Source organism: Pogona vitticeps, chromosome 4 (assembly GCF_051106095.1).
Source record: "Pogona vitticeps strain Pit_001003342236 chromosome 4, PviZW2.1, whole genome shotgun sequence".
NCBI classification, from domain to species: Eukaryota; Metazoa; Chordata; class Lepidosauria; order Squamata; family Agamidae; genus Pogona; species Pogona vitticeps.
The window spans coordinates 37,284,010-37,309,084 of NC_135786.1; the positions used below are offsets into that span (position 1 = coordinate 37,284,010).

Consider the following 25,075-nt stretch of genomic DNA (forward strand, 5'->3'; position numbering starts at 1 on the left):
GAGGTGTTTGCCAGCAAGCACATCATCAAAACTGGCAAGAAAATTGTTTTGCATCTGGTCCAAAAGAAAGCCTTTTCATAAATATTATTTTCAGCTTTTGTGTTCCCAGCATACTTTACCATCCACATTACCTTTGTTGAGAATTTAGCCCAGTGATTGTCTTGTTGGATACAGAGAAATGAGAAACATATGTTTGTCCGAGGCATTGTTACTGTAACTGAGAAGTCATAATGTGTTTTGTTAAAAGCTACCTCAAGAATTCTCAAAAGTTCCAGGTGTGTTACAAATGTGGCTCTTTCCACCAGATGTAAATGATCAGGGGTGGGCAACATGTAGTCTTTGGGTGGTATGTGGTTCACTAGGAGTCTGCATGCAGCCCTTTAGTCCTCTGCCCTCCTAATTTAATTTTAAAAAATTTCTAAAAGGCACAAGGGATTTAAGGAAGAGGTTTTATTTTGGGGGGGGGAGATTTAAGGGTACAAATGTGGCCCTCCCAGGTCCAGAGATGGACATATTTAGAAAGCCCTCTTTCATCTACATATTGGGTAGCTCGCAGCTATGTCATTTCTACAGTCAGGATTTGTGCCTGCGCAGTGCAGTGTTTACCAAGTACAAGGGCAAGAGTGAAAAACATAATCATATGTCAGATTATGTCCGTTTGCTTTTCATATAAAGGTGTGGCAAGCACACTTTCAGACAAGTAGCAGTTTTTCCCTGGTACAAATCTGCACTGTGTTGTTTTGTACTTGTCACACTGGGAACCCTTGTGAGTAAAAATCAAATTTTAATTCATTCATCAGATAATACCAAAGAAATAATGTCTACCTATTGGTGTAGCTCATCCAGGTCAGCATTAGGGTGAAACCAAATGTAGGAATATGTTACCAGCAAGTGTCTCAATCCAGGTATCAAATGCTACGTTCCAACTGCTGTTTTTCATAGTTCTTTAAGAATAAAAGCTTTTGATCTTCAGGGGACTTCAGCCTGCTATCATCTATCACCAGAACTGCTGCTGCTAACCTGTGTGCTTGGAACATGCCTCTTTGCTTGCCTTGCATAAAGGGTGATGCTGTCATGTGTGATCTAGATTTCTCTAGCTTATGCCTATGAAGTTGAATATGCTGACTGCAATGAGATCTTCCAAACTTAGAAATGATGAAAAATGGAGCTATCTAATTTAATAATCATCCTGCTGTGTGGCTGTCTGCCTGGGAATATCTTGATTATTTTGCTTGAATCTATGCAAAGTCTTTGCTTGTATCTAAAATATTGCAAACCTCTGTATAGTGGTAACTGACTTTGCCTGTTGATTTGTTGACATGCTGCATTATCACATTTAGGACACTGAGGAAGGCAGTTGGGCACAGGTGAGACTCCTGCATTATGCTGTCTTTTGTTCACTGTAATTGGGAGCAAAAAATGTGCAAGTGGATGTTACTCAGCAAAATTGAATTCAACAGTGGTACATAGAAATTAATGTGTAAATTACCTTGCTGTTTTTAAGCACACATTACTAAGCTGGTTCTTGAATATATATCACTCCATGGTTCATGAAAACAGGTACAGGATTTTCTTAAGCCTTCTTAGGTGTTCTTTTTAATTACTAATGCCAATTGTTACCTTCAGGTAGAAGAAATATTCATGTTGCAGAAGATTATATCTAACACATATGTGCATCTCCTTCATTATTTAGTAGGGCTCTAGTTTCACAAAAGAAGCAAGCTTTGTGAATGTGGGGCTTGGATTGGTTCTCTCTTTTCTGATTTCAGTTTCGTGCTATTAGAAAATTTGAAAACAGATATAGATGAGAAGAAGATACTGGAAGGGGCACTGTCAAGATTTTTATATCAAAACCTTTCAATTAGATTTCCATGGCTTATTTTTAGATTGTCACTGCAGTGCTTAGCATTATAATGGATCACTCTACACCAGCGTATTGAGGATGCATAACATGATCCATTGCCTGTTGCTGCCAAAGGAAAAGGTCCCTGCATACTAATTTCAGCATTATTCCTTCTAAAAATTGTCTTCCCCAGGAACTAAAGACATGCCTTTTCTATTTTGTGTGTAATTAAGGTTTCTGAACTACATGTACATACATGATGATGATTCTTGATCCAGAAAGTAACCAGTATTGCATTCATTGCCAGTACAAACATGAGTATTTTACAACTTTGAGGCCAAAATGTACAAGTTTAGGTGTTCGTCATAGTAATAATGGGTACTTTGTATCACTCTTCCTAAAAAACACCCTCAGTTACAACTGAAATTATTACTTTTGGTGGAACTATCTGGTATAAAGTGGTCATAGAACAACTCATGTAAATGTCAGATAGCTCTTAATCTGTAATAGACTACACACAATATGCGATTTACCAACAAGTTCTAAAGTTTCATTTCTGAAACATCCACCCTGGCTTTTGTCGGTGCTTCTGGGGGACTTGCATTTAAATTACTCATTTTATTTTCACAGACACTGGCTTATGGGGATATGAACCATGAGTGGATAGGGAATGAGTGGCTTCCTAGTTTAGGTCTCCCACAGTATCGCAGCTACTTCATGGAATGTCTTGTAGATGCACGAATGTTGGACCATTTGACTAAGAAAGACCTTAGAGTGCACCTGAAAATGGTGGACAGCTTTCATCGGTAAGCAGATTTCTATAGGAAATTTCCAAAAGAGGAAATACTGTTTTACAGCCAACTTAGTTGCTTCATATGCCCGTTTTCTCCCTGATTTTGCCTCCAAACTGAATTAATCTCACTTAAATCCCTTTAGCTGGTTTCTTCTTTTGGAAAGGATTACACTGGTGACAGGCATGATGCAGGCTGTTAAACTGAGGTTGATTTGCAATCTTTAAGTAAGTACTAGAAATTCCAGTTTAATGAGATAATTTATACCAGGTTGACTATGACCATCACAGACCTATCAGTTGCAGTGCAAACTATAATATAGTATGAAATGTGATCACTAGCAAAAGTTGTTATACATTTTTGCCATGGAGCATAAAGAAATGAGAACTTGAATGTGGAGGTGACTGGGAAATGGATTGATATGAAACATTTCTTCTCTCAGTATATGTAAATGGGAGAACAGAATTGTATTTTGGGTTTCATTGTAATTTAGTGGTCTTAAGACCATTTCACTGCATTGCTGATGTTTCCAGTTATGAAAGAAGATTTAGTCTGAAATTTCTTGGAACAAGTGCTATATTGTATTGTTGCAGAACAAGTCTACAGTATGGTATTATGTGCCTGAAGAGACTGAACTATGATAGAAAGGAGCTGGAGAGAAGACGAGAAGAAAGCCAGCATGAAATCAAAGGTTAATAATAATGTACCTCTTGATAAACTACAAAAGAACCATTCCATGAAACTTTACACTTTGTGCAGGGTTTTTACAGGCTTACTAAATCAGTGCTGCTTACAATGTCAGTTTTTCCCAGTTGCAGAGAGGGGAAATTAATGTATCTCATCAACTAACTTATTTACTTACTTGCTTATATGCCAACTTTTTATTTATCTAAAGAATTCAAGGCTGTATACGATATTTAAAAACAAGCACATCAAATGTAATAAATAAATCATTAAACTGATTAAGCAAATAAGAATCAAGACCTATTAAAACATTAATTAAAGATGTATAAATGCTAAAATATATATCACCAACACATTTGAATTCCAAATATCTGCTTAGAAGGGAATATTTTTGCCTGCTGGTGGAAGGATAGCAAGGAGGGAGCCAAACAGACTTCCTAAGGAAGCACATTCTGTAGTCTGGGAACAGCCAATGAAAAAGCCTTCTGTCGTGTCCTCATCAGATGAACATGTGAGAGTGGTAGAACCAATAGAAGGCCTTCACCTGATAAGCTTAATATTTGTTGCGGCTACTTCCATAGCTTCTAGTGACTTTCCAGTTGCTGACTTTTCAGTAGGGATTTCCTCTGTATAAAATATGTGCTTGAGAGCAATCATACTATTTTCTGAATCAATTACTTTGTCATTCTCCCAGAAAGCAACATTGCTCATTCTGTCATGTTCATTTGTCCCTAGAGGGATTTTGGCCTTTCACTTGGGGATTGGTATTGTGAGATACAAATAATCCCAAAGGTTCTTTCATTAGATATTGAGCCCAAGGTAAAATTGATAACCCCTTTCCATAAAAGCAATCATATGTTTCTAATGGAAGAATTGTGATTTTTTAAAGGGCCATAAACAGGTAAGAATTTTGATAATATTTTTCCTAGTAGACTTTGTAAAAAGTGATAGTAGTGAAATCTCCTTATTAGACAATTTTTAGGATGCTGAAGGAAAGGGAATAAGAAGCACAACTCATAATTCAGATTATTATGCATAAAACTCTAAACAGTTTAGAACAAGGCAGTATAAGTGGTATTTATTATCTTTGGCCATATAAGCTATCTAAGCTCTTTGTTCTTCATTAGAAGCCACCCTCTGTGTCTTCCTATCCTATTGCCTAAAGTTAGGCAGGTGATGACATAAGACAAGGCTCTGCTTATGGAACAGCATCTCCAGAAAAGCTTGTCCTGTAGCAGTTTAAATCCCTCATCTGTGTTGGGCAGAAACCTTTATGTATGTGGGCATAGTGGCATTTTATTACTAGTTTCTAGTTATCTTTTAGTAGGTCTCACTGATTTTGTGGTAGTTGCTTCCATCATTTTTATTTATTGAGCTTTATTGTATTTGTTTTCACTGTGTTCTTAATTTTCTATGACTATTTTCATTCATTGGTTTGTCTTGATTACATGTTTGGAGCATTATCCTTTAGACTTTACCACCCAGTGCTTGTTGTTTTATACATAAACTAGTGTGTGCTGAGGTTTATTTTTCTACAAAAGCTTATGAAAACCTTATGAACTAATTGTTTATACAAGATGAACTGTAATTTCTTAGCTTTTCCCACTTACATGGTGAATTTCTGTATAGTATATAATCAATACACTTTTTATTGTCTTTGGCAGCTTACGAGGACTTAATATTCAATGATTTATATATTTGTCCTGAATGTATGACTTCATTGTCTTCTAGATGTATTGGTCTGGACCAATGATCGAGTAATTAATTGGATTCAATCTATTGGGCTTAGAGAATATGCCAATAATATCATCGAGAGTGGAGTTCATGGAGCACTCATAGCTCTAGATGAAAATTTTGATTACAACAGTCTTGCTCTGGTGTTACAAATACCCACACAGAACACTCAGGTAGGAATAAATGTTCACACTGGTATTTCCAGGATGATGGTTATATATTTCTGTCCAAAGGCGTTATTTAAATCACTGTGCTTTGAAAAATGGAATAGGTTCTTATAGACTTAGTTGTGTCTCTTCTTACTGAAAGTTAGTGCTTCTAAAAAGTGAGTGTGTTAAATTCTGCTAATATGTTAAACCACTTCCATCACATATTCTATTAGCTTCATCCACCTAAAGCTTTTTCTGCTTGCTTCACCTCAGCATCTGTAAGAGGGCACCTATTTAGTATGATTGCTCAATGTAACCCCCATTTTCAGAGACAGAATCCCAAAAGCACTGTTGTGCTCATGACCTGTTTCATCACATCTAGGCCAGATGTGTCTCTCATAATCATGAAGCCTGATTTTATACATTTATTTTGTTTCTGTTCTCCAGACCACCTACCTCACAGTTAAAAGAAGCACTAAAACAAAGACATTGAAATGTCATCTTTCTCCTTAGAAGTGAACATAATAAGAGCCTTACTAGATCAGACTGCCCTTGTCTAGTCTAGTGTTTTGTTTCCTGCAGTGATCATGCGGATGTTCTGGAGAGACCACAAATGGGACATGTGGACAAATGGCACTCTCCTGTAGTTGCTCCCTTGAAAAGATTCGTTCCATAGCAATATGATACTTGTAATTGACTTTCAGAATGTCTGTTTGAAATTGAAGGTTCATATACAAATTCTTTTATATATAAAGGTGGGATGTTTGATGTTGGTAAAGTAGTATGCAGGAAATACGTAATCATTTTGTCCAATTAATGACACAGTGACTTGGTTAATCTGCTGTTCAGATCAATTGATTCTTTTAATAGACTATTATTGTTGGCTTACCTGATTTTATTTCCAGGCACGACAGGTTTTGGAGAGAGAATTCAACAATCTGCTTGCTTTGGGCACTGATAGGAGGCTTGATGATGTGAGTACAAAGTACTATCCTGTGACTAAATCATGCTGGGAATTTGAGAAATTTGGGGCTCATACTATTGGCTAAGAAACTGGTGAAGCAGATGGAGTACTGTAAATGGGACTGGCTTGGCCTTTGTCTTCTGTATAGGAACACTACAGTGCTCAAATTCTGTGTAGGAAAGGTGAGAATAGATATGCTAAACTGAGGAAATTCCAGATTAAAAGCAGGCATATGGCCATTTATTGAAAAAAAAGTGTGTTAGGAAGACTTCTAACAGAAGCTGCCTCCACATTTCTTTTGTGAGGGAGGATTGGCTCTAAGACAAACCTGTGCTGCTTGTTTTTATTTTTGAATCTGCAAGGGAATTCTACTTGCTTGCACATACCATGGTATTCTTTCCAACAAATCTGTTCTTTTAGAAAATAACAGTATAAATCCCTGTGTGGATGTTCCTATTTTAGTGTAGTTTAAACTGCTTTGAGAAAAAAATCTGAGCTACCATGTAGTTATGCATACATTTACATTCATCCCACTAGTCAAAATGGTTCAAGTCTCTCTTTAGACAAAACATCGGTCTCTGGACTGTGGAATCTCCTGCCTATGCCCTGTGTTTTCAAACTGAACAAAGCTGTGAACACCAATGATGCTGGATACACTCTTGCCTTCAGCTGAAATCTCATAGCCCTTCTTTGCCATTTATTTCTGTGAATAAAAATCCCATGAGGTATGGAGCTGCTCTTGTTTGTCAATTGTATGGTGCCCTACTATCCTAACAGAAGCAAGTTTTCACAGCGACCTTTTGTATGCTTTGTGAATCACTGTCACGCTGCTTGCTGTACCAAAGTGATTTGTACTAGTCAAGTCAATAAATATAAACACTGGACTTTAAATTCTTTGAAGGACTTCTTTAACTTGGGATTCTGTGAATATCTTCGTATACAGACACCAGTTCTATCTGAACATTTAAAAATATCCTATGAACAAATTTTGCAGAACAGTGAGAAGCAATGGATGGTGGAAGGTAAAGACGACATGTTTTCTAGGAAATTTAGTGCCTTGCAGTTATAAAAAATGGCGTTTCATCCTCAGTCTGGTGCAAAATAACAAATGTACCAGGGGAAAGTAGAACAGTACTTTTCTTCTTTTTTCTCCTGGAAGAGGTTCCCCCTAGCTGCCTTTCTTTCAAATCTGTTACTTCTGATTGCAGAGCGGAGCATGATGAAAACTAGCTAAGGTCAAAGGGAGCTGTTGCTGGCTACAACTCCTTCTTGAATATAAGGTGGAGGGCTTTCCTAAGTATAATTTATGGAATGATTCATTCATAAGAAAAAAAGCATTAACTAAGGGCAGGGCATTAGGGTGGATTATGAATTATGCTAAATGTCCGTTGTATTTTCAGAAATATACAGTATTAAGTCAAAAGTGACTGAAATAAATGTACTTTTCCAGGTGACCTTGCATGTGCGTTTACTAAAGACTGCTCTTCCACTATACAAATAAGTTTGAAGGTTATTACTCATGATTGGATCCTCATACATTTAAAAAATGCAGTTTTGGCCTAGTAAGTGTTCATGAAAGCTTCCCCTTAAAATTTTCTACAACCAGAGTCATGGGACTGAAGTACAGTACATGATGCAAAGACTACTCCATCAAGATTATAATAGAATCATTAAAAGTGCATAAAACAGCCCATAGAGCAAAGAAACAAACATCTGGATTGACTGAATTAGAGGCTGATGTATACTCCAGTGGAAAGGAACAAATCTTGAAGTTCTTTCCCAATTGTGCAGGTCCATGTGATTATGCCACAGATTTTAATAATTTGATCAACTCCTGTTATATATAGTATAGCTTTATACACCACTTTGTGGGATAATATAAAAAATAGTACTGACCACGTAATTGTTTATTGACAAGGTTTTAAGGAAGATATCTTCATCTTCTTGTATCTGAGTCATAGATTAAAAACAAAAATCCCAATTAGTTTGTTTCTCTTACTTTTAGCAGATAAGTATTTTATTTATATCATTTGTAAACTGCCTTTCTCCCAATGAAGGGTCCCAAGATGGCTCACAATTGTGATTCAAGTAAAATTAAGAACACAATAATTCACACAATAAAAAGCAATTAATAATAATAATAATAATAATAATAATAATAATAATAATAATAATAATAATAATAATAATAATAATAATAATAATAATAATAATAATAATAATAATAAAATCTGTAAAGCAATTTAAAAGATGAAAAACTTTAAAAGAAAACATAGCTAAAATTAGTATCTAGAACTCAGTTATGGTTATCAAAAGTCTGCCTGAAGAGGTCGTTCTCCAACAGTCAGCAGAAAGATAAGAGGACTAATCTAAGCTCTCAAGGGAGGGAATTCCACAACCCTGGGAGCAGCCCAGAGAAGGCCCTCTCTTGCTTCCCCATTAAACGTGCCTGTGATGGCATTGAGAGGAGGGCCTCTGTGAAGATCCTAAGGGTCAGGAAGGCTCGTATGGAGAGATACAGTCTTTCAGTTAGCCTGGACATATACTGTAGGTCATAGGTTATAGGTTATAGGTCATAACTAGCACTTTGAATTGAGGCTAGAAAGAAAATGGTAGCTAGTGCAGTTGTTGTAACAGGGGCATTATATGCTCCCTGTAAGTGGCCTCAGTCATTAGTCTGGCAGCTGCATTTTGAATGAGCTGAAGTTTCTGAACCATCTTCAAAGGCAGTCCCACACAGAGCATGTTACAGTAATCCAAGCAGGATGTAACTAAGGCATGTGTCACTGTAGCCAGACATCTCAAGGAACAGGTGCAGCTGGTGCACCACACTTTAACTATACCAATACACTCCTGGCCACCACTGAAACTTGGACATCCAAGGCTCAGGGATGAATTCACGAGTACTTTCAAGCTGCAGGCCTGAGTTTTCAAGGGGAATATAACCCTATCCAGTGCAGGTTGCATCCTTGTTACCTCATCCACCTTTCGATTGAACAGGAGCCCTGCTGCCCTGTCTGATTTAAATTTCAGTTTGTTTGCTCTCCTACATCCCATTGCTGACAAAAGGCACCAGTTTAGAAAGAAGATAGCTTTCTTGGAATTAGATAGCATGCTAATTTTTAGGCAAATAATAGTGTGTTTTTTAAAAGATAATTTTGCTGGTGACCATTATATTCTGTAATTCAGATTAACAGAGACATTGTTCTGGTAATTCCCCCAGCTATCTCTATATATAGATAGCTGGGACAACCACCTGAACAATGTCTCTGTTAATCTGAATTAATAATATATATATAATTATATAATTATATATTAAATCTAATATATATTAAATATATATTAAATCTACATAGGAGTCTTGAATCTATACATTTTGGTTTTTTAATTTTGATTTCTCTAGATGACACATCTTTCTCATCTATATTGTGTTCTGCCCGTGGGCTATCCAACATGCCCTTCTGTGGCTTAATTTTTGTGGAGAGTGGAAGATTGAGCAGGTACAGAACCCCTTTCTGTGCAAGTTTCATATTTTGAAATATGAAAATCTTACTCCTCCTGTGTAGATGTCATATTTTTACTCAAAGTACTCTTTGAGTCCATTTTTAAGTGAAAATTTATTCCACTTCAACATTCCTACAATTATGCTAGCAGCTTTTTTCTTTCTTATAAGAACTCCTCTTGACACTAACATTGTTATATATAGCATCTTCTAATTGATAGATATATCTCAAGCAGGCACAATGGGCAAACTGGCATGCCTGAGACACAAGTGAGCATATGCATCTCATTACGTTCTTTACCCAGTCACAGATTAATACCAGAGAGCAAGCTAGTGAGGAAAGGCTGGAGGGCTAGAAATCTGATAAGTTGCCTATTTTCTGACACATCTAGTAAGAAAAAGTTATAAAACTGAAATGAACACATACACACACACACACACACACACACAGAGAGAGAGAGTAAAACACAATCATAAAATATATTGTCCATAGTGAAACTCTGCAACCTCAGCCTTAATTAGGTTGCTTCTCCTATCCTTGTGTTAAGGTAGGCCATGCACAACATTTTTAAAAAAATCATGCTTAACATAGGTCAGATGATAGGAAGCAAAATGATCTAGATGAAGGACAAAAACAGCTGCATGTTATAAAGAGAGGGGTCTGTCAGCTGGAAGCAATGGATTCTGAGACCTCAACTCTTGAGATAGAAGATTCTAAATAATGCACAGGTAAGTAGAAAGATCTCTTGGACTTTGCAGTAGTGGTAAGTACTTACAGAAATAATTGTGATGAGACTTAGAATCTCCTCTCAAGAATGGAAGTTGTTGGCTGTCTCAGAATGGGCCAATAACCCAAAAAAGAGCACAGGTGTTTGTATAACATAGTTGTATCCCAACCTGAAATGAGCATGGTGCTAAAGTTATAATTTTAGTACCAGGGGGGAAGTGCTATTTTCCTGGCTTTTTAGTTTATTATTACTGTGTCATGCTGTTACTTTAAACTTTTATTTTTTATTTTTTATTATAAATGCTCTAGAAGCATTTTTGAACAGGTAGCATACAGATTTTCTAAACAAATAAACAAGCCTTCCTCTGGAAACTCTAGATACTTCTAAGGTTATTGTCCCCATTTTATCATCACAAGAAACTGTGGGATGAGTTGGATAGAGGCATTGTGATGGACTGTGAGTCCCACCAGTTCCCCTTCCTGAAGGCCCAATAGCTGAGAAGTCCCCCAGCAAAAAATTCCATGGGTTCCAGTCTGGTTTGGCCAGTGATGGCAGCTTTTATTAAAGGCACAGAGTAATCCCTTACTGCCCCTTCCCTTGCATTCCCAGTGGGTTGTGTTTCTGGCACTAAACTCCTGAGTATAGCCTGTCTGTCTGGTGTTCATAATTGTCTGGGTCTGGAGAAGCGGGTGGGAAGTATGAGTCCCAATCCAGGGCACAGTCCTTTCAGGAGAGATAGTAAAGGCAGGTAATAGGTACTGAACTTCACAGTACTCCTCCTCCCAGAGCTTCCTGTCATAATTCCCACGTGGCCCTGCTTGTTTCACCAAACAAAGAGCTCACACTACGTGCCCCTCAGGTGCCACCAGTTGATTATATCAGTGTTGATCTATTATTAATGATAAATGTCCAGGCCATACGTTATTTTAAAGGAATCAAATAGAAATTGTTTATTGTTATAGATGTATATACTTCAAGCGATGTTGTTAACTCTTAACAAACATCCTCCTTCATCCACTCTCAACCATCACTTTCCCACCCAAACTCCAAAACCTTCACTCAACTCTCTCTCAGAACTCCCTATCTTTCTATTTCCTAACTCGAACTAACTTCCCCTCCTGCTGAGTCTCTTATATCTCATGACTCTGCCCCTCCAGCACTCCCATTGGTCTGTGCAGATAGCATATGAATATGCACGACCTGGGTGGATGCCACACTTCCTTTCTCACACCTGTTGCCACTTGCATGTCCAGTGCCAAACCTATCTTGGAGTAGATTCTGTGGCAGCAAAGACACCAAGGCTGGGGTGGCATTGGATGGATGGCTAAATGGTCTGGGTGGGAGGTGGCTACTCCTCTTGTCCTCTATTCTTGTTTGCACCTCTGTAGAAGAGTAGAAGATAGGGTGCCTGTGCTTGACTGCCTCCTCCCACAACCCCGCCACCTTCAGCTGACATGGTTGGTGATGATCAGCCTGAGCTCTGCAAGACCTGCCTTTTTGTTCCTGCATTTGCACTCTCCTCCAGCTGTCCCTCATTAGGCAGTAGCCCTTCCTCCACCTGCAGTGATGTATCCTGCCAGCTATGGACCTTGAAGACTTGCCCTCTCCTGTGCTCCCGTAGGGTTGTTGGGTGGGGCCAGACAGCTTTCTCCGGATGCTCAAGATGACCCCCTTACAGGGCCATCCACCAAACAGACCATCAGACCTTCCTCATCCTCTTTTTTATTCTCCCCTGCTGAGAGAAATAGCCCACATTAATATGAGTCTTTCCTTTTCAGTACTTTAACTACAACTTATAGGGCTAGATACTGTGTTAAGCAGGGATTGGTATTCTTCATTTGCTCCAGCCATTGGAGAGGGTCATGGCCCACCAACAAATTGAAAGGAACACCTAGAAGATAATAGCATAAAGTGTGCATAGCCGAGCAAACGACTAAGGCTTCCCTTTCTATGGCTGCATACTTTTGTTCCCAGGGTGCCTGTTTTCGGCTCAAGTATAGGATGAAGTGCTCTTCCTCCCCACTGTTGGGCCAAGACTGCTCCTACGGCCCTCTCAGAAGAGTCATTTTATAGTATAAAGTCTGGGAAAAGTCAGGGGCTCTGAGGACTGGACCCTGGCAAAGGGCATCCTTCAAAGTGAGGAAGACGCTGCTTCTAGGTACCCCAGCACACTTCTCTTAGAATTGTTTTACAGATGAGGTCTGTTGGCAGGACTGCAATGCTCACAAAGTAAGGGCATGAATTGTCAGTAGTATCCAGCCAAACCCAGTAACCGTTGGACCTATTTTTATCCTGGTGTCAGGGCCAGATGGACAACTTATCAGCTTTATCTGCTCCAGGCAGTACGTTCCCATTCCCAACTATAAAGCTCAAGTACTGGACCTCCCCCTGTACCACCTTTCACTTGAGCAGTTAGGCTGTCAGTCCTGACCAGCAAAGTTCAGTGAGGATCCCACAAGTGCTTGCGTACTAACACTACTCTCAGGTACTTTTAAAATGATGATGTCATCAATGTGTGTTCGGCAAAATCTTTTACAAGTTCTAGGACCTACCCCATGCTAGCTGAAGGGCATATAGATAAAGTGATATAACTTTGAGAACTGAGAAGTCCATTCTCTCTTTGCACCCCCGCCAAATCCTTCCATAGAGGAATCTGCCAATAACCTTTTTTGAGGTGAAGAGAGATTAGGAAACAGTGCCTTCCCCAGCTTCTCTAATAATGTGTCCACCCAGAACATCAGATAAGCAAGCATCAAACTTGGAAACCTTACTGAGGCAGCGGAAGTTGATGCAGTACGAAATACTGCCCTATGATTTCAGGACAAGGACTCTCTGGCTTCTCCAGGGACTGTCCACCTCCTCCTAGCATAACTGTCCAGGTCATGTTCAACCCGGAACACATTTTACTACCCCTGGGTCAGTGATAATGGCATGCTCTGCAAACTGGATTATCCCTGGGGTGAATGTAAAAACATCCTGGAAATCTGCTTCCACCTGGTAAACTTGGGATATTTGGGTGGAGAAGAAATGCTCCCCCTAGGGTAGGCCTTCAACCTGGCTATGATGGCCTCAGTGCCCAGGGCTGCATCCTGCAAATCCCCAAAGAGGGCTTCTCTGTCCTTCTGTTCCTTCACAAAATTCACATGGAATATTTGGAGGGTCTGACAACAATCAGGGATATTGATCTTATAGTCAACAGGCCCCACTCACCAGACCACCTAAGAGTGTCCTTACCATTGGGCAATGAGTTTGGCTGAAGCAGAGGGCAGCCAGAGGAGTATTTTCTGCCCAGGAAGAAATACCTGGGGCTTCACCTTGGCTGCCACTGCTGGGGCTTTTCATTCTTTTGTAGTATATACTTCAAGATTCAGTTGAATTGCTCCACCAGCCCATTGGTTTGGGGATGGTAAACTGATGTTTTCAGAAAATGTATACCAAAGAGTGCCAACATCTGTTGGAGTGTCTGGCTGATAAACCTCATGCCCTGGTCTGTCAATATCTTACAGAGGAATCCCACGTGAGAAAAAAGATCCACTAATTCCTGGGCCAATGTTTGGCAGCTGGAGATCACCTAGGTTGCAAGGGCAGGACTTTGGGGTACTTGGTGGCATCATCTGTGATTACTAGGATATGGGTATGCCTGGCCACAGATTTTTTATGTCCAGTGCTCTCCATTCAGTTATTCCACAAAAGGCATTGAGATTAATAGTCCCCCTGAGGTATTTTTGACTGCACCCAATGGCACTCTGAGCAATTGTTGCAACATTGTGCTCTCTCTTTATGCACCAGTTGAAATGTTGCAGAATCTGGGCTGATTTTTCTCAGCTGCCAGGTGACCTGTAACCGGCAGATCATGGGCCACTTTAGACTTGCCTGCCTTAATTTCTGGGATAGTGCCAGCTGAGCCGCAAGGGCTCCCACAGCTTTCGAAGGAGCCTATAAAGGAGTCAGAAGAGGGGTAGTGTGTATTGGCCTCCCCTTCCAGCTGAGTCAAGGCAAGAGCTTGGGACAGGGAAGGATCTTCCTGCTGCCAAAGGTAGTCCTAGAACCTAGGTGATCTCTAGGAGCCAAGTCAAATCCAACTTCTCAGCAGCCAATATTTCCACCCTTTCCACAGAAGAAGATGACCGTTTCAGATTGCCCAGTCCTACTCCAAGAGGATATCCCTCTTGGAGTAGGCACAATACCCACCCTCAACCTCTTAGGCAAGGGCATCCTCCGGTCTCCACAGACTATGGTAACATGCTCTGAATAGTGGTCTTGGAACAGCATCTAGTGTGGCTGAGAAGGCCAATTTGAGAGTGACAATCCCTTCCACACTGAAGACAAATACAATCTGTCCCCTGCCCAGCTCCCTGAATTTGCTGGTTTCGGGACTGCCTCTTTGCCTGGACCTGCTGGACAAGGGCCTCTTCAAATTGGGAGAGGCCATGCTGCACTGCCTGCCTCCAGGCTGAATGCTCAGATGTCAAGGTTTCCCATCTGTTGAGGTCCATTCTGCTTAGTGTGCTTACTAACTTGCATCCTGGCCCAAGAAGTCGTATAAGGCTTAACTTCTCTGTATACACATTTGAGCAACAACACCTCCTGAGTAGGTTCCCCTTCAAGTTAAATTCCACCCACAGATTTTATTCACCACCACCTTCTTCCTCACCTTATTCACTGACACACCTAATTCCTGGCCACCACCAATGCTCAGCCCCAGGAGCATTCCATCAGCAAGCATTCCTTTTTAAAATGTCCTTCCTGCCTATGCATGAAGCATGTTGGTTTGTGTGGAGGCAGACCTTTCTTTGGCCACCCATCCGTTGTGGTAGGTGGCCAAAGAAAGAGAATGGAACTGAGCAGACTCCACTGCATGGAGGCTCCTGACTTCTGCTGCGGCATTGTTCTCTTCCCCTGCACCAATGGAAGCACAGCATTAAACTGATTAAACGTCTGTCCCAGAAGTTTCTCTTTCTTCTGCAGAGGTGTTGCAGTGTTGTTCCTGGGCTCTTCCACCATCCAAAATACCTCCAACAACTTTATAGCTTCTTCAGTGGAGCTGGGTTAGTGTCATTTTACCCAGCTCCTGGGGCAGGGTTCAGAGTGGAAACCAGCTGCTCTAGCACCACCTGGACACAGATTTTAACTAGCGAACAACATAGGTCTTCATTTTCTGAGTCACTGCTCAGGGGTAGAGCCCAGCCTTAAGGCTCAACTCTTCGAATTACCTGCGATAGGCTTCCTGAGACAAATTCAGATTGCTAAACAATGCTTCCTTAATTTTCTCATAGTTAGTAACATCAGCTGAGTCCAGGGCATCAACAAGCTCCTGCACTGGGTTGGTGAGGCAAGGAGCTTCAGTGGATGCCCAATGGTTCTCTGGCCAGCCAACCATTGCTGCGATACACTTAAAGATGTTTTAAAACACCACCAGGTCATCTTGCTCTCCCTTCTTGTTGATGCAGGTTCACAGGGGCCCCTGCACCAATGGGGACTGGGAGGGAGTTGGTGGAAGGTTCCCTTATTCCTGCAGTGTGCTGCAACATTGCTTCTAGACTTTGTAGTTCTGTGGCAAACACTTGGTTCAAGAGCTGGTTCTGTGGCTCCATTAACTGCTAGACTAGTTCTTATTGCCTCTCCAAGGCCCAGGAACACCATTGCTTGGCTATCCCTGGGACAATTGGAGATGCCCAACATTGCATGCCAGTGTGAGTCCCACTGCTCCAGCTGAAAAGTCCCCTAGCAAAAATTCAACGGATTCCAGCCTGGTTCAACCAGTCATGACAGCTTTTATTAAAGGCACAGAACAAGCCCCTCCTGCCACTTCCCCTGCATTCCAAGGGGGTTGGGTTTCTGGCACTAAACCCCTAGGTACAGTCAGCCTGACTGAGACCCCATTTGTCTTCACTGGGGTCCCCAAAAATCTAGGTCTGGAAAAGCAGGTGGGAAGTATGAGAACCAATCCAGGACACTGTCCTTTTAGGGAGAGATAGTAAATGTGGTTGCTGGGGACTGGCCTCCCAGAGCCTTCTTTGCAATGCTTGTAGCTGCTTGTGTCTCCAGTGCTGGAGCTGCGTTGGGTTAGGCTCCATGGCTCCCACCAGACAGCAAGGATGCCAAGGCTAGAGTGGTGCTGGAACAGCTGGAGGCTGCATTGCCAGAAATGCAGGTCTCTGACCCCTTCCCTGACCAAATTGTCTTGGTAGGAGCCAGTGGCTCCCCTTGTCCTCTATCTGTGTTTGCAAAGGCCCATAGGATGGTATCCCAGTGCTTACTTCCTCCTCCCTCATCTCCCCTGCTGTCACACCTTCTTTCAGCTGTCCCATATCAGGTGGTGGCCCTTCTTTCACCTGTAGTGGTGCTTGCTACGGGCCCATGAGGCTCTCTCCTGTGATCCCCTGGGCTTGTGGCACAAGATTAGATGGCCTGCTGAGGGTGCTCAAGCTGATCCCATCACACTGGCCCAAAGTTACTCAGTTTTGATGGCTGAACAGGAACTTAAGTCTAGACAAGTTGAATTTAATGCTTAATATATGATGGTGTAACGATTTTCAGTGTCTTCATATGGTGCCCAGCATATAGTTGGCAATAAGTGTATAAAAATAATAATGCAGACTGGAGAGTTTGCCCAGATGTTCAGATCTGAAATGGGCTTCACTTTCTATCTGCTTCCACCTATTTAGGATTGAGTTATTTTTTGTTGATCCCTTCAACAGCAAATCCCTGTTAAAGGACCACCTTAGGTCCTTTTTAAGGAGAAAGGTGGGATATAAACTGCTTAGAACAACTAACAAAAAGTAAAATACATTACAATTACTGAACAACAACATGGTGATAAGAAAACCTGTCAGAAAAAAAATCCCAGGTCAAGCTGATAAAACTGGTGCTTCAGCACATGTAGGACATTTGAGTTGATGGCTATGTAAGACAAAGCAATCACACTACTTGGATTCTGACTATTCAAATTTTGTTGTCAAGACTGGCTTTTGAACCATGTATAAAAGGAACATAACTCATAGGCATTGGTCTAAGCAGAGCACTTTGAGAAATGGCTGTAATCCAATAATAAATTGCAGTTAGTGTAGGCCTATTCACTGGGGAATCACTGAAGATTTGCTGAGTCAAGTCGTCCATAAATTCCATTGATTCAATAGGCTTACTCTAATTGCAGCTTATTGGATTTCAGCCAGTGTATGCAAAGATAACTATTACAAATACACCTTGGGTAAGTGTATGGAAGAAACACTGTGGTAAATGAAAAACAAAACAGAATTATGGCACCTTGGAGTTATTTTTAGTTCAGTGTTTAGCTTGTATGCATACCTTTTAAATAGCAGTCATGAAATGCTCTATGTGAAAATGTGAGGGGTTCAGACTTCCCAGAGTGGAGCCATTGTTGAGAAAAATATTTTCCTTTTTCTGGTGGCTACAAATCTGCCTGTCTAAGAAATGACTGAAGAATTGGCCCAGACTTATTTGAAATGTCCTGTTATTGCATATTGTTACAGACTTTCCTGGTTGCTGTCTTCCCTGTAGTACAGGAAGCCTGTCCAGGCTCCTTTCTCTAATGCTCCTCAGTGTAGGCCTACTGGATCCAGCTCCCTCCAGAGATGTGTGGCACAGTGCTTGGCATGAAGTATAACCTCAGTATATGATGGTGTACATCTTCCCTGCCCCTTTTCTTACAGGGCGATGATAAAACATTTCGGCGAACACCCTCCTGGAGAAAGCGTTTCCGCCCTCGCGAGTTTCATAGCATCAACATGCTCAGTGGCTCAGCAGAAACACTCCCAGCAGGGTTTCGAGTCACATCCTTGGTGCCTTTGCCGCCCCCATCGGCACCACCAAAGAAAATGCCACCGGAAGGTAAAGTCCAGCTTCCTATGTTATTTTTCATGGCTAGTCAATAAGCCTATTCCAAATTATCTGCCACCTATTTGGATGCTGCACGGTGTGTTTGCTATTGCTGTGAAGCCTAGCTTCTCTCGAGTTGCATCATAACTGCTAAACATATCTCTTGCCTAGAAAACACAGGGGCTTTCTTTCAGTGTCTTTTAGGGTAAGCAATGTCCATTTCTATTATATAGATTTGAGAGCAGTTACTGTGTCATTATTTCTTCTTGCTAAGATACTCATATCTGAATTCCATGCATGGAATTTGCTTTGTTTCTTTAGCCTCAGGCTTGAGTTCTGAAAAACAACAATGGAAACAATTTAATATCTATTTATTAGTTTCTAACAAATGGTAAAGGAAATGTCTAACTTTAATCTTTGGAAACAGGGCAGATTAGAAGGAATCAAATTCATGAAACATATTTAGCAATTCCACTGGATTTTAATTCTCATCTTCACAAAGGTTAGCAATTCCACTCACTCCAGGTCAAAATCCATGAATTGGCACTCCGGGAGCTCTAGATCACATCTGGTCATTTGCTGGTCTGAAATTTTCTTCCATTATCATGTTCTGAAGCCATACATCTTTCGTGCCTATTCACAGCATTGGTTACTAATTATTTTAAATTATTTAACTAATTTACTAAAATGATATAATCACTCAAACGAAAGCCTGTAATTCCTGATATCCATGATAAGCCAAGCTAGATAGTCAATTAACAGGACAACCAAGTTTTAATTGTGTGCTTTGCGTGAGAGTTGTGACCTCACTAATAGCATGCTTTTGTGTGTTGTTGCTGAATGGTTTGCAGTTGGTGCATCTGGGCCCCAAAGACTGGAGACATCCACAGTTCGCACATACTCCTGCTGAGATTCATTTTTCCTTGGGACTTGGCCCTGGCCCCAGGTAAGTTTAGAAATTAGGTCAGAGGAGCTGCCATCCCAATAGTCCATTGAACATCCAGGATGAAACCAGAATTTTCTTTTGTGCAGAGAATTCTACTGTTCTACCATCATGCTTCTAAATCCTGCTCTTGTAGTCTGTGTTAATTTATCAGCAGGGAGATTTCCTGTATTCTACCTTTCTGTACTAAAACTGGGAGCTAGTATGATGATAAAGTTAATAGCGTGGAGTTTGTGCTGTATTCTCATGTGAACTACAACATATGAAGGAACCACAAAGTAACCTCTTAGCTGTGTCAGACTAGATGATGGCACTGTTGCCATAAGGCTCATGGGGACCAGATTTATTCAGTCAGCAACCTTAGTTTCAGCTAACCCCAACTCAGAAGTCCTGCAAAAATATGGCCTTAGATACCCTTGTGACCAACTTTGTCTTGCTCTTTGCAGTTGTAAGTGTTGTGGTGCTGGGATGCAAAGATGTGGCGTTCCAACACTTTTTTCAAACCTGAAACAGTGATACCATCTACTAAATTGCCCAAATATTGAGTGATTTAGGGCAATCTTTGCTTAGCCTCTGTGGGCCAGGAAATGGCACTAGATGTGCCCTCCCCCAGATACAGTCGTGCCCCGCTTTACGATTGCCCCGCATTACGACGAAACCGCATTATGATGACGTTTTTGTGATCGCAAAAGCAATCACAAAACAATGGTCTGAATAGGGTTTTTTCACTTTGTGATGATCGGTTCCCTGCTTCAGGAACCGATTCTTTGCAAAATGACGATTTTCCTACAGCTGATTGGCGGTTTCAAAATGGCCGCCGGGTAAATAAAATGGCTTTCTGCTGTTTTCTGAGACGGATTCCTCACAAGACAGCCACCGAAAATGGCCACCCTATGGAGGATCTTCGCTGGACGGTGAGTTTCCAGCCCATTGGAACACATTGAAGGGGTTTCAATGGGCTTTTTATTTTCGCATTATGACGTTTTCATTCTACAGCGATTTCGCTGGAACGAATTAACGTAATGCAAGGCACCACTGTACTTACCTTTTATCTTCTGCATAAAGTCCTCTCAGCACACCAGAAGAGCTAATTGTAGCAAAACTAGAGGTATTGTAAGGCAGGGAAGGAGAGGAGAGATGGTAGAATCTACTGCAGCAAACACATTCACAGGGACTAGGACCTCCAGCTCTTTTCTTGGCCTGTTCATTAGCCCTGCCTGCACTTGTAGTATTAGATTGGAGGAGGATGGACAGCTAGGAGACACTAAGCAGCGTCACATGTAGTAAAGTGTAAATTTGCTACATTTGACAGTTTCTCCCTTTCACATTTTCTCTTGTTCTTGTCATTTTCTTGCCAGAGGAACGGGAGAAGATGAGATTGCTTGTATTTTTGTTTCTCGGTGTGTTTCGAGTCCTCCTCTTTCCCCTGAGTAGGAGACTGGGTGCCAATATCAACTTCTTTTGCCCACATGTATGAGTCTTTGTGTGTGTGTGTGTGCATGTATGCATGCCTGTTTTTCCTTTTTATGACTTTTTGACCTGAATGAGACATTGAGTCTGTCTGTCTCTTTTCTGTCATTCTGTGTGAACATTTTTTTCTAAGCATCTGTAAGTTTCCTCAATGTTCTCTTTGCTGTAATAGGGAAAATGACAAAGGGAAGCTTAGATTGACAGATGGCCAGTGAAAGTTGTAACTTGTCAGTGTTTTCCATTATAAACTGGCTGGGTAAATGTTTTCTGAAATTTCTTTATTAGGCCTATTTCCGTCCCTATGCACAAATGTGCATTTTGCACATTTTGGAGCTGTTGTGTGCTGCATACACATGCCTTCATTTGTTATTTCTAATTACAGATGTCTGGGTTGTATTATACTCTTTTGAGGCCTGACACAGTAGAATTCAGACTCTATGAGATCCATTACAAACTTCTAAGTTCTTTCCCCAGCTGTACTTTGACATGTTTCCATTTCCATTCGTTGTAATTTTTCCTAGTTTTCAGAATTTTCTGTAAGCAGTTACACAGTGGACATTAGTGGTGATGCAGCTGAACTGTGGTTCATGTGTATAGGCCATGTTTTTGCTTCATTGCGCTCATTGCTCTATTCAGTCTGTCAGAATCTGGTATCTTTGAACAACCATCCACCTTTCAGATTTTATAGAAAATTTCCTCAGGCTAGATATTTAATCTAGGTGATGGTGAGCAGACTGGAGATGGAGATGAAAGATGCTACTAAAGGGCACAGTGGAGAGGGCTTTCAGCATGACTTGTTCTGTCAGATGTAAAATGCCATGTCTTCAAGCACTGTATAGATTAAAATAGGGGCAAAATTGGAGTGTTCCTGTTCCTATATTCAGAATCACTGTCATGATCTTCTCCATAAAGTTTGTGTGCTGTATTCTTTTATTTGCCTGACAAATAAAAGAATACAATTCACAAGAAAAGCAGGTGGTAGTACTTTCTGTCACACATGTTAGAAGAATGCCACTGTCCTACAAAGGAAGCTTTATCAGCATGTGATATAGGTGACTGTATAATGTATGATGCTATAATGCCATTCCTATTTCTATTCCATACTTCCTTCTTTGAGCTTAAGAAGGCAAAGATCAAGAAGGTGTCCTCTCCACCTCCATCCCATTCCATGTAGAGGCTGTCAGACTGGCAACCGATTCTTATTTCAACACTAGTGAGAGAACTGCATTTTTCATCCTATCGAGGGCTGCAGACTAGCTTGCAGAATACAGAGCAAGTGGACCATGACATGCAGAGCTCTCTCCTTTAACAATTTCCTGCCATCTGAGGTGGCCTCTGCCTAATAGCAGGACTGGCCTGTATGTGGGTAACTCCAGTTTATATGACTCATAACTCAGTGAGGTAAGCTAAACCCAGCCCAAAGCCACCACGTGAACGCCATGATTGCTCAGAGACATGAAATATGGTATTTCCAGCCAGAGTTCAATATTCCAACTATTTTGCCACTCCATACCTGATCAGCTTGTCCTAACGACATGATGCTATGTTATATCCCACTTCCCTTTGTAGAAGTGATCAACCATAGGTCCTAGAAGTCAGGATCTATTTATTGGCAGAGAAGTTTTGACAGTTGTGCCAGTTGGATATTCCTCCTTTTCTAGGTTATTGTAGAATGTCTTTTGCTCACAGTGAGGTCCTGGCCAGTCTATGAGGTTAGTAGCCCAAGTGATGCTGATCAACATGGTATCTGAATATTTGCGAAAGACACCTTTAATAGGGTTTTCTAACCTGTTAGGCAGAGTTTGGAAAAATTGCTTTTGGACTATGGGCCCCTGAATCCCTCAGCCTATTTCATCACAATTGGCAGTCTGAACATGCTGAGTTCACCTGCTAAGCCAGGTCACGTATGGATAGTATTTGGTTGGTATCTATGTTCCCTCTAAACTGCACATGCGTATAGCTCCATTGGGGTTGTGTGCTGGCAGCTGGTGTTACTGCCTGTTTAGCTCTGGTTTTGGCTAACACCCCATGCGCGCATGCACAAAGGGCAAGGCTCCCACACAGCAGGGCCAAATATTAGATGGAATGTTGGTTGGGATATTACCAATTAATACCAGATCTCCAGGTAGGTCTAGGAAAGAATTTGGTCTGAAACCCTGAAAAGCAGTCAGTTGACCACACAGATGGATGAAGACTCTGATTCACTATGAAGCAGCTTCCTATGTTTTTAACTTTTCCAAAATCTACCTAGCAAAAATGGGGTCTGTGTAAACCATGACTATCTTTTGGTTATGCCCTTAAGTGCTCCATGCAAAGTATCAGTTATTGGAACAGTAGTCCATTTGCTGCTGCTGAAGCCCTACTGGAAGTCTGACCCTTCCACTCTTTGGAGCTGGCTCTTGCAGATTAAGTAATAGAAGGAGCAAAGTGGAAGTGAAAAGCTTACTTGGTCCTTCCTAATATTGAGTTGAAATGTTGTTGTAGAACTTTTTGTGCCTCTTTTTTGTGGGCAGATATTTCCTCCTTTGACTAGTCAAGAGAGGAGGCAATATTCTAACTCTATCTGTTGTGTTCACAGGCTCATGCTTGGGTGATCTTTGTTCCTGTAGTAGAACCAAGTTAGATGGTCAGATGAGACTGAAACAACAGGTGCAGAACAGATTTGTCACAGTATATCTTCTGATGCTTAATATCTATCTGTTATTTTTCTCTCCAGCACACTCACACTACTTGTATGGTTATACACTGGCGGCTTTCCGGGAGTAGGTCAGAGACCAGACTATGCCTGCTCCTTGGCTCCAAAGAACAGAAGTTACAGGCCAACCAGCTCAGGCCACACAGCGAAAAGGACAATCTTCCTTCTGCTTGTACACAATCCCCCTGGTTTCCTGTTTCGTGTCCTTTAACCCCAGTTATATCTGTAGCTTCTCATGTATCCTTCTTCCTTCCCTTGGCCTTAGACACAAAGAGAAAATACAGGCCTTTATATCGCAAAGTCTGTACTGTGTGTGATGTGGTAATCTTGATGTAGGTCTGGTAAGACATGGAGGCACTTTAATGCTGGTCTATAGCAACCCCTTGCGCCATCATCTGCCTGTGCTTCATTTTTGCCAATATGCCTAAGAACAGCAGTAGCTGCCTGTTCCCACTGGAAGGCTCAGACTCAATAAGATGATTGACAAGGAGACAAGGCAATGAAAATATGGGAGCACCCAGCTTGGCACTCTCCTTTGGGCACACCATGCTTCTGCTGGAGCTTCCCATCGTGCCACAGGTAACAAGGAGCTTCTGCCTATGGACAGTGTTGGTCCTCAAATGAGAAGGGGCCAGGGCTGGAAAAAGAGTTGAGTGGTAGTGCTTAATGGAAGAAGAGAAAGACTGGCTGTCAAGGAAGTTTATATGTCTTCAAGGCCCTGTGTCCATGTACCAGAGAAAATCTGATGCTGGGAGTACAAGTGATTTCCTGAACACATCTTTGTTGCATTCACGATAGATGCCCTATCTCTCCTTTAGACAAACAGAAATCCTCCTTTCTTCTCTTTGCATTTATAGATAGCCTGTAATACAAAAGATTCCTAGCTGTCACTGTTTCTGTCCTCTAGGGTAGAATCTGTTCTCTCCTCATGCTGCCTTTTGCCTTGTGTGGCCCCCTATTACTGATGTGATATTTCTTGATGGCTGGAATGCCCTATACCCATACTGTGCTGTTTGGAAGTGCAATATCCAAGAGACTGTACAGTTGCAATGTCTTTTTGGTGTACGACTTGCCTAATACAGTATTAAATATTTTTTTAATTTAAAGAGTAAGTGACCCCTTTATAATCAATAACCTCTTTCTTTTGTCATATTGGTACTGCATGGATTCCAAGCCCTGCAAACAGTCAGGAATGGATGTATGTTTGTTCCAATAAATCAGATTTTAAAGCAAGGTTGGTTGGTTCATAATTCTCCTCTGCATTAATACATTACTGTTTTTGCATGATCACAACTAGCTTTGAGCCACATGATCACAATTTAGGATATCTTTCTGACAGAATACGGTTCTAATGCCTGTTGCAACTAATAGCAGAAGATTTAGATCTGGCCTGTAAATGATGATTCATGAGTCCATCAACCATTCAATTCCTTCAGGATTTTAGCTCAGTCTCATTACTTTACGACTGAGAAGTAGTACAACATAGAAACACAAAAGTTATCCCGCTCACCTTTCAGAATAATACATGCCAATAAGGGGCTGTTTTCCCTGGTGAATGGCAGGAGTTAATATACAGTATGTATGATTACCTGATGCATTACATTATGTAATCACCAAACTGCACATGAACATAATTATTGTGACTGATTTTGGGAACTAGGCAGGGTTGGATGTCATTAGGACTTAGATGGGAGAACACCAGGAAATACCAGGATTCTCCAAGAAAGAATCTT

At 41.1% G+C, this 25,075-nt stretch overlaps 1 protein-coding gene across 20 annotated transcripts in view; it reads left to right on the plus strand.

The window, feature by feature from the left end:
* The window catches only part of PPFIA4 (PPFI scaffold protein A4), a 149,946-nt gene extending 125,371 nt beyond the window's left edge, over positions 1–24,575 (plus strand). For 7 of the 20 annotated variants that reach the window (XM_072997086.2, XM_072997085.2, XM_072997089.2 and 4 more), the window contains 8 exons: positions 1,341–1,367; positions 2,474–2,649; positions 3,228–3,325; positions 5,050–5,225; positions 6,107–6,175; positions 18,069–18,246; positions 19,086–19,180; positions 23,364–24,575. In XM_072997086.2, coding sequence (XP_072853187.2) covers positions 1,341–1,367; positions 2,474–2,649; positions 3,228–3,325; positions 5,050–5,225; positions 6,107–6,175; positions 18,069–18,246; positions 19,086–19,144 — 783 coding nt within the window. In that variant the 3' untranslated portion in view covers positions 19,145–19,180; positions 23,364–24,575. Of the gene's footprint in view, positions 1–1,340; positions 1,368–2,473; positions 2,650–2,779; positions 2,862–3,227; positions 3,326–5,049; positions 5,226–6,106; positions 6,176–9,568; positions 9,666–18,068; positions 18,247–19,085; positions 19,181–23,363 lie in introns of those variants that run through there. The other 13 variants (XM_072997088.2, XM_078393315.1, XM_072997096.2 and 10 more) reach the window with 8 other exon arrangements.
* Positions 24,576–25,075: the final 500 nt, after the last annotated feature.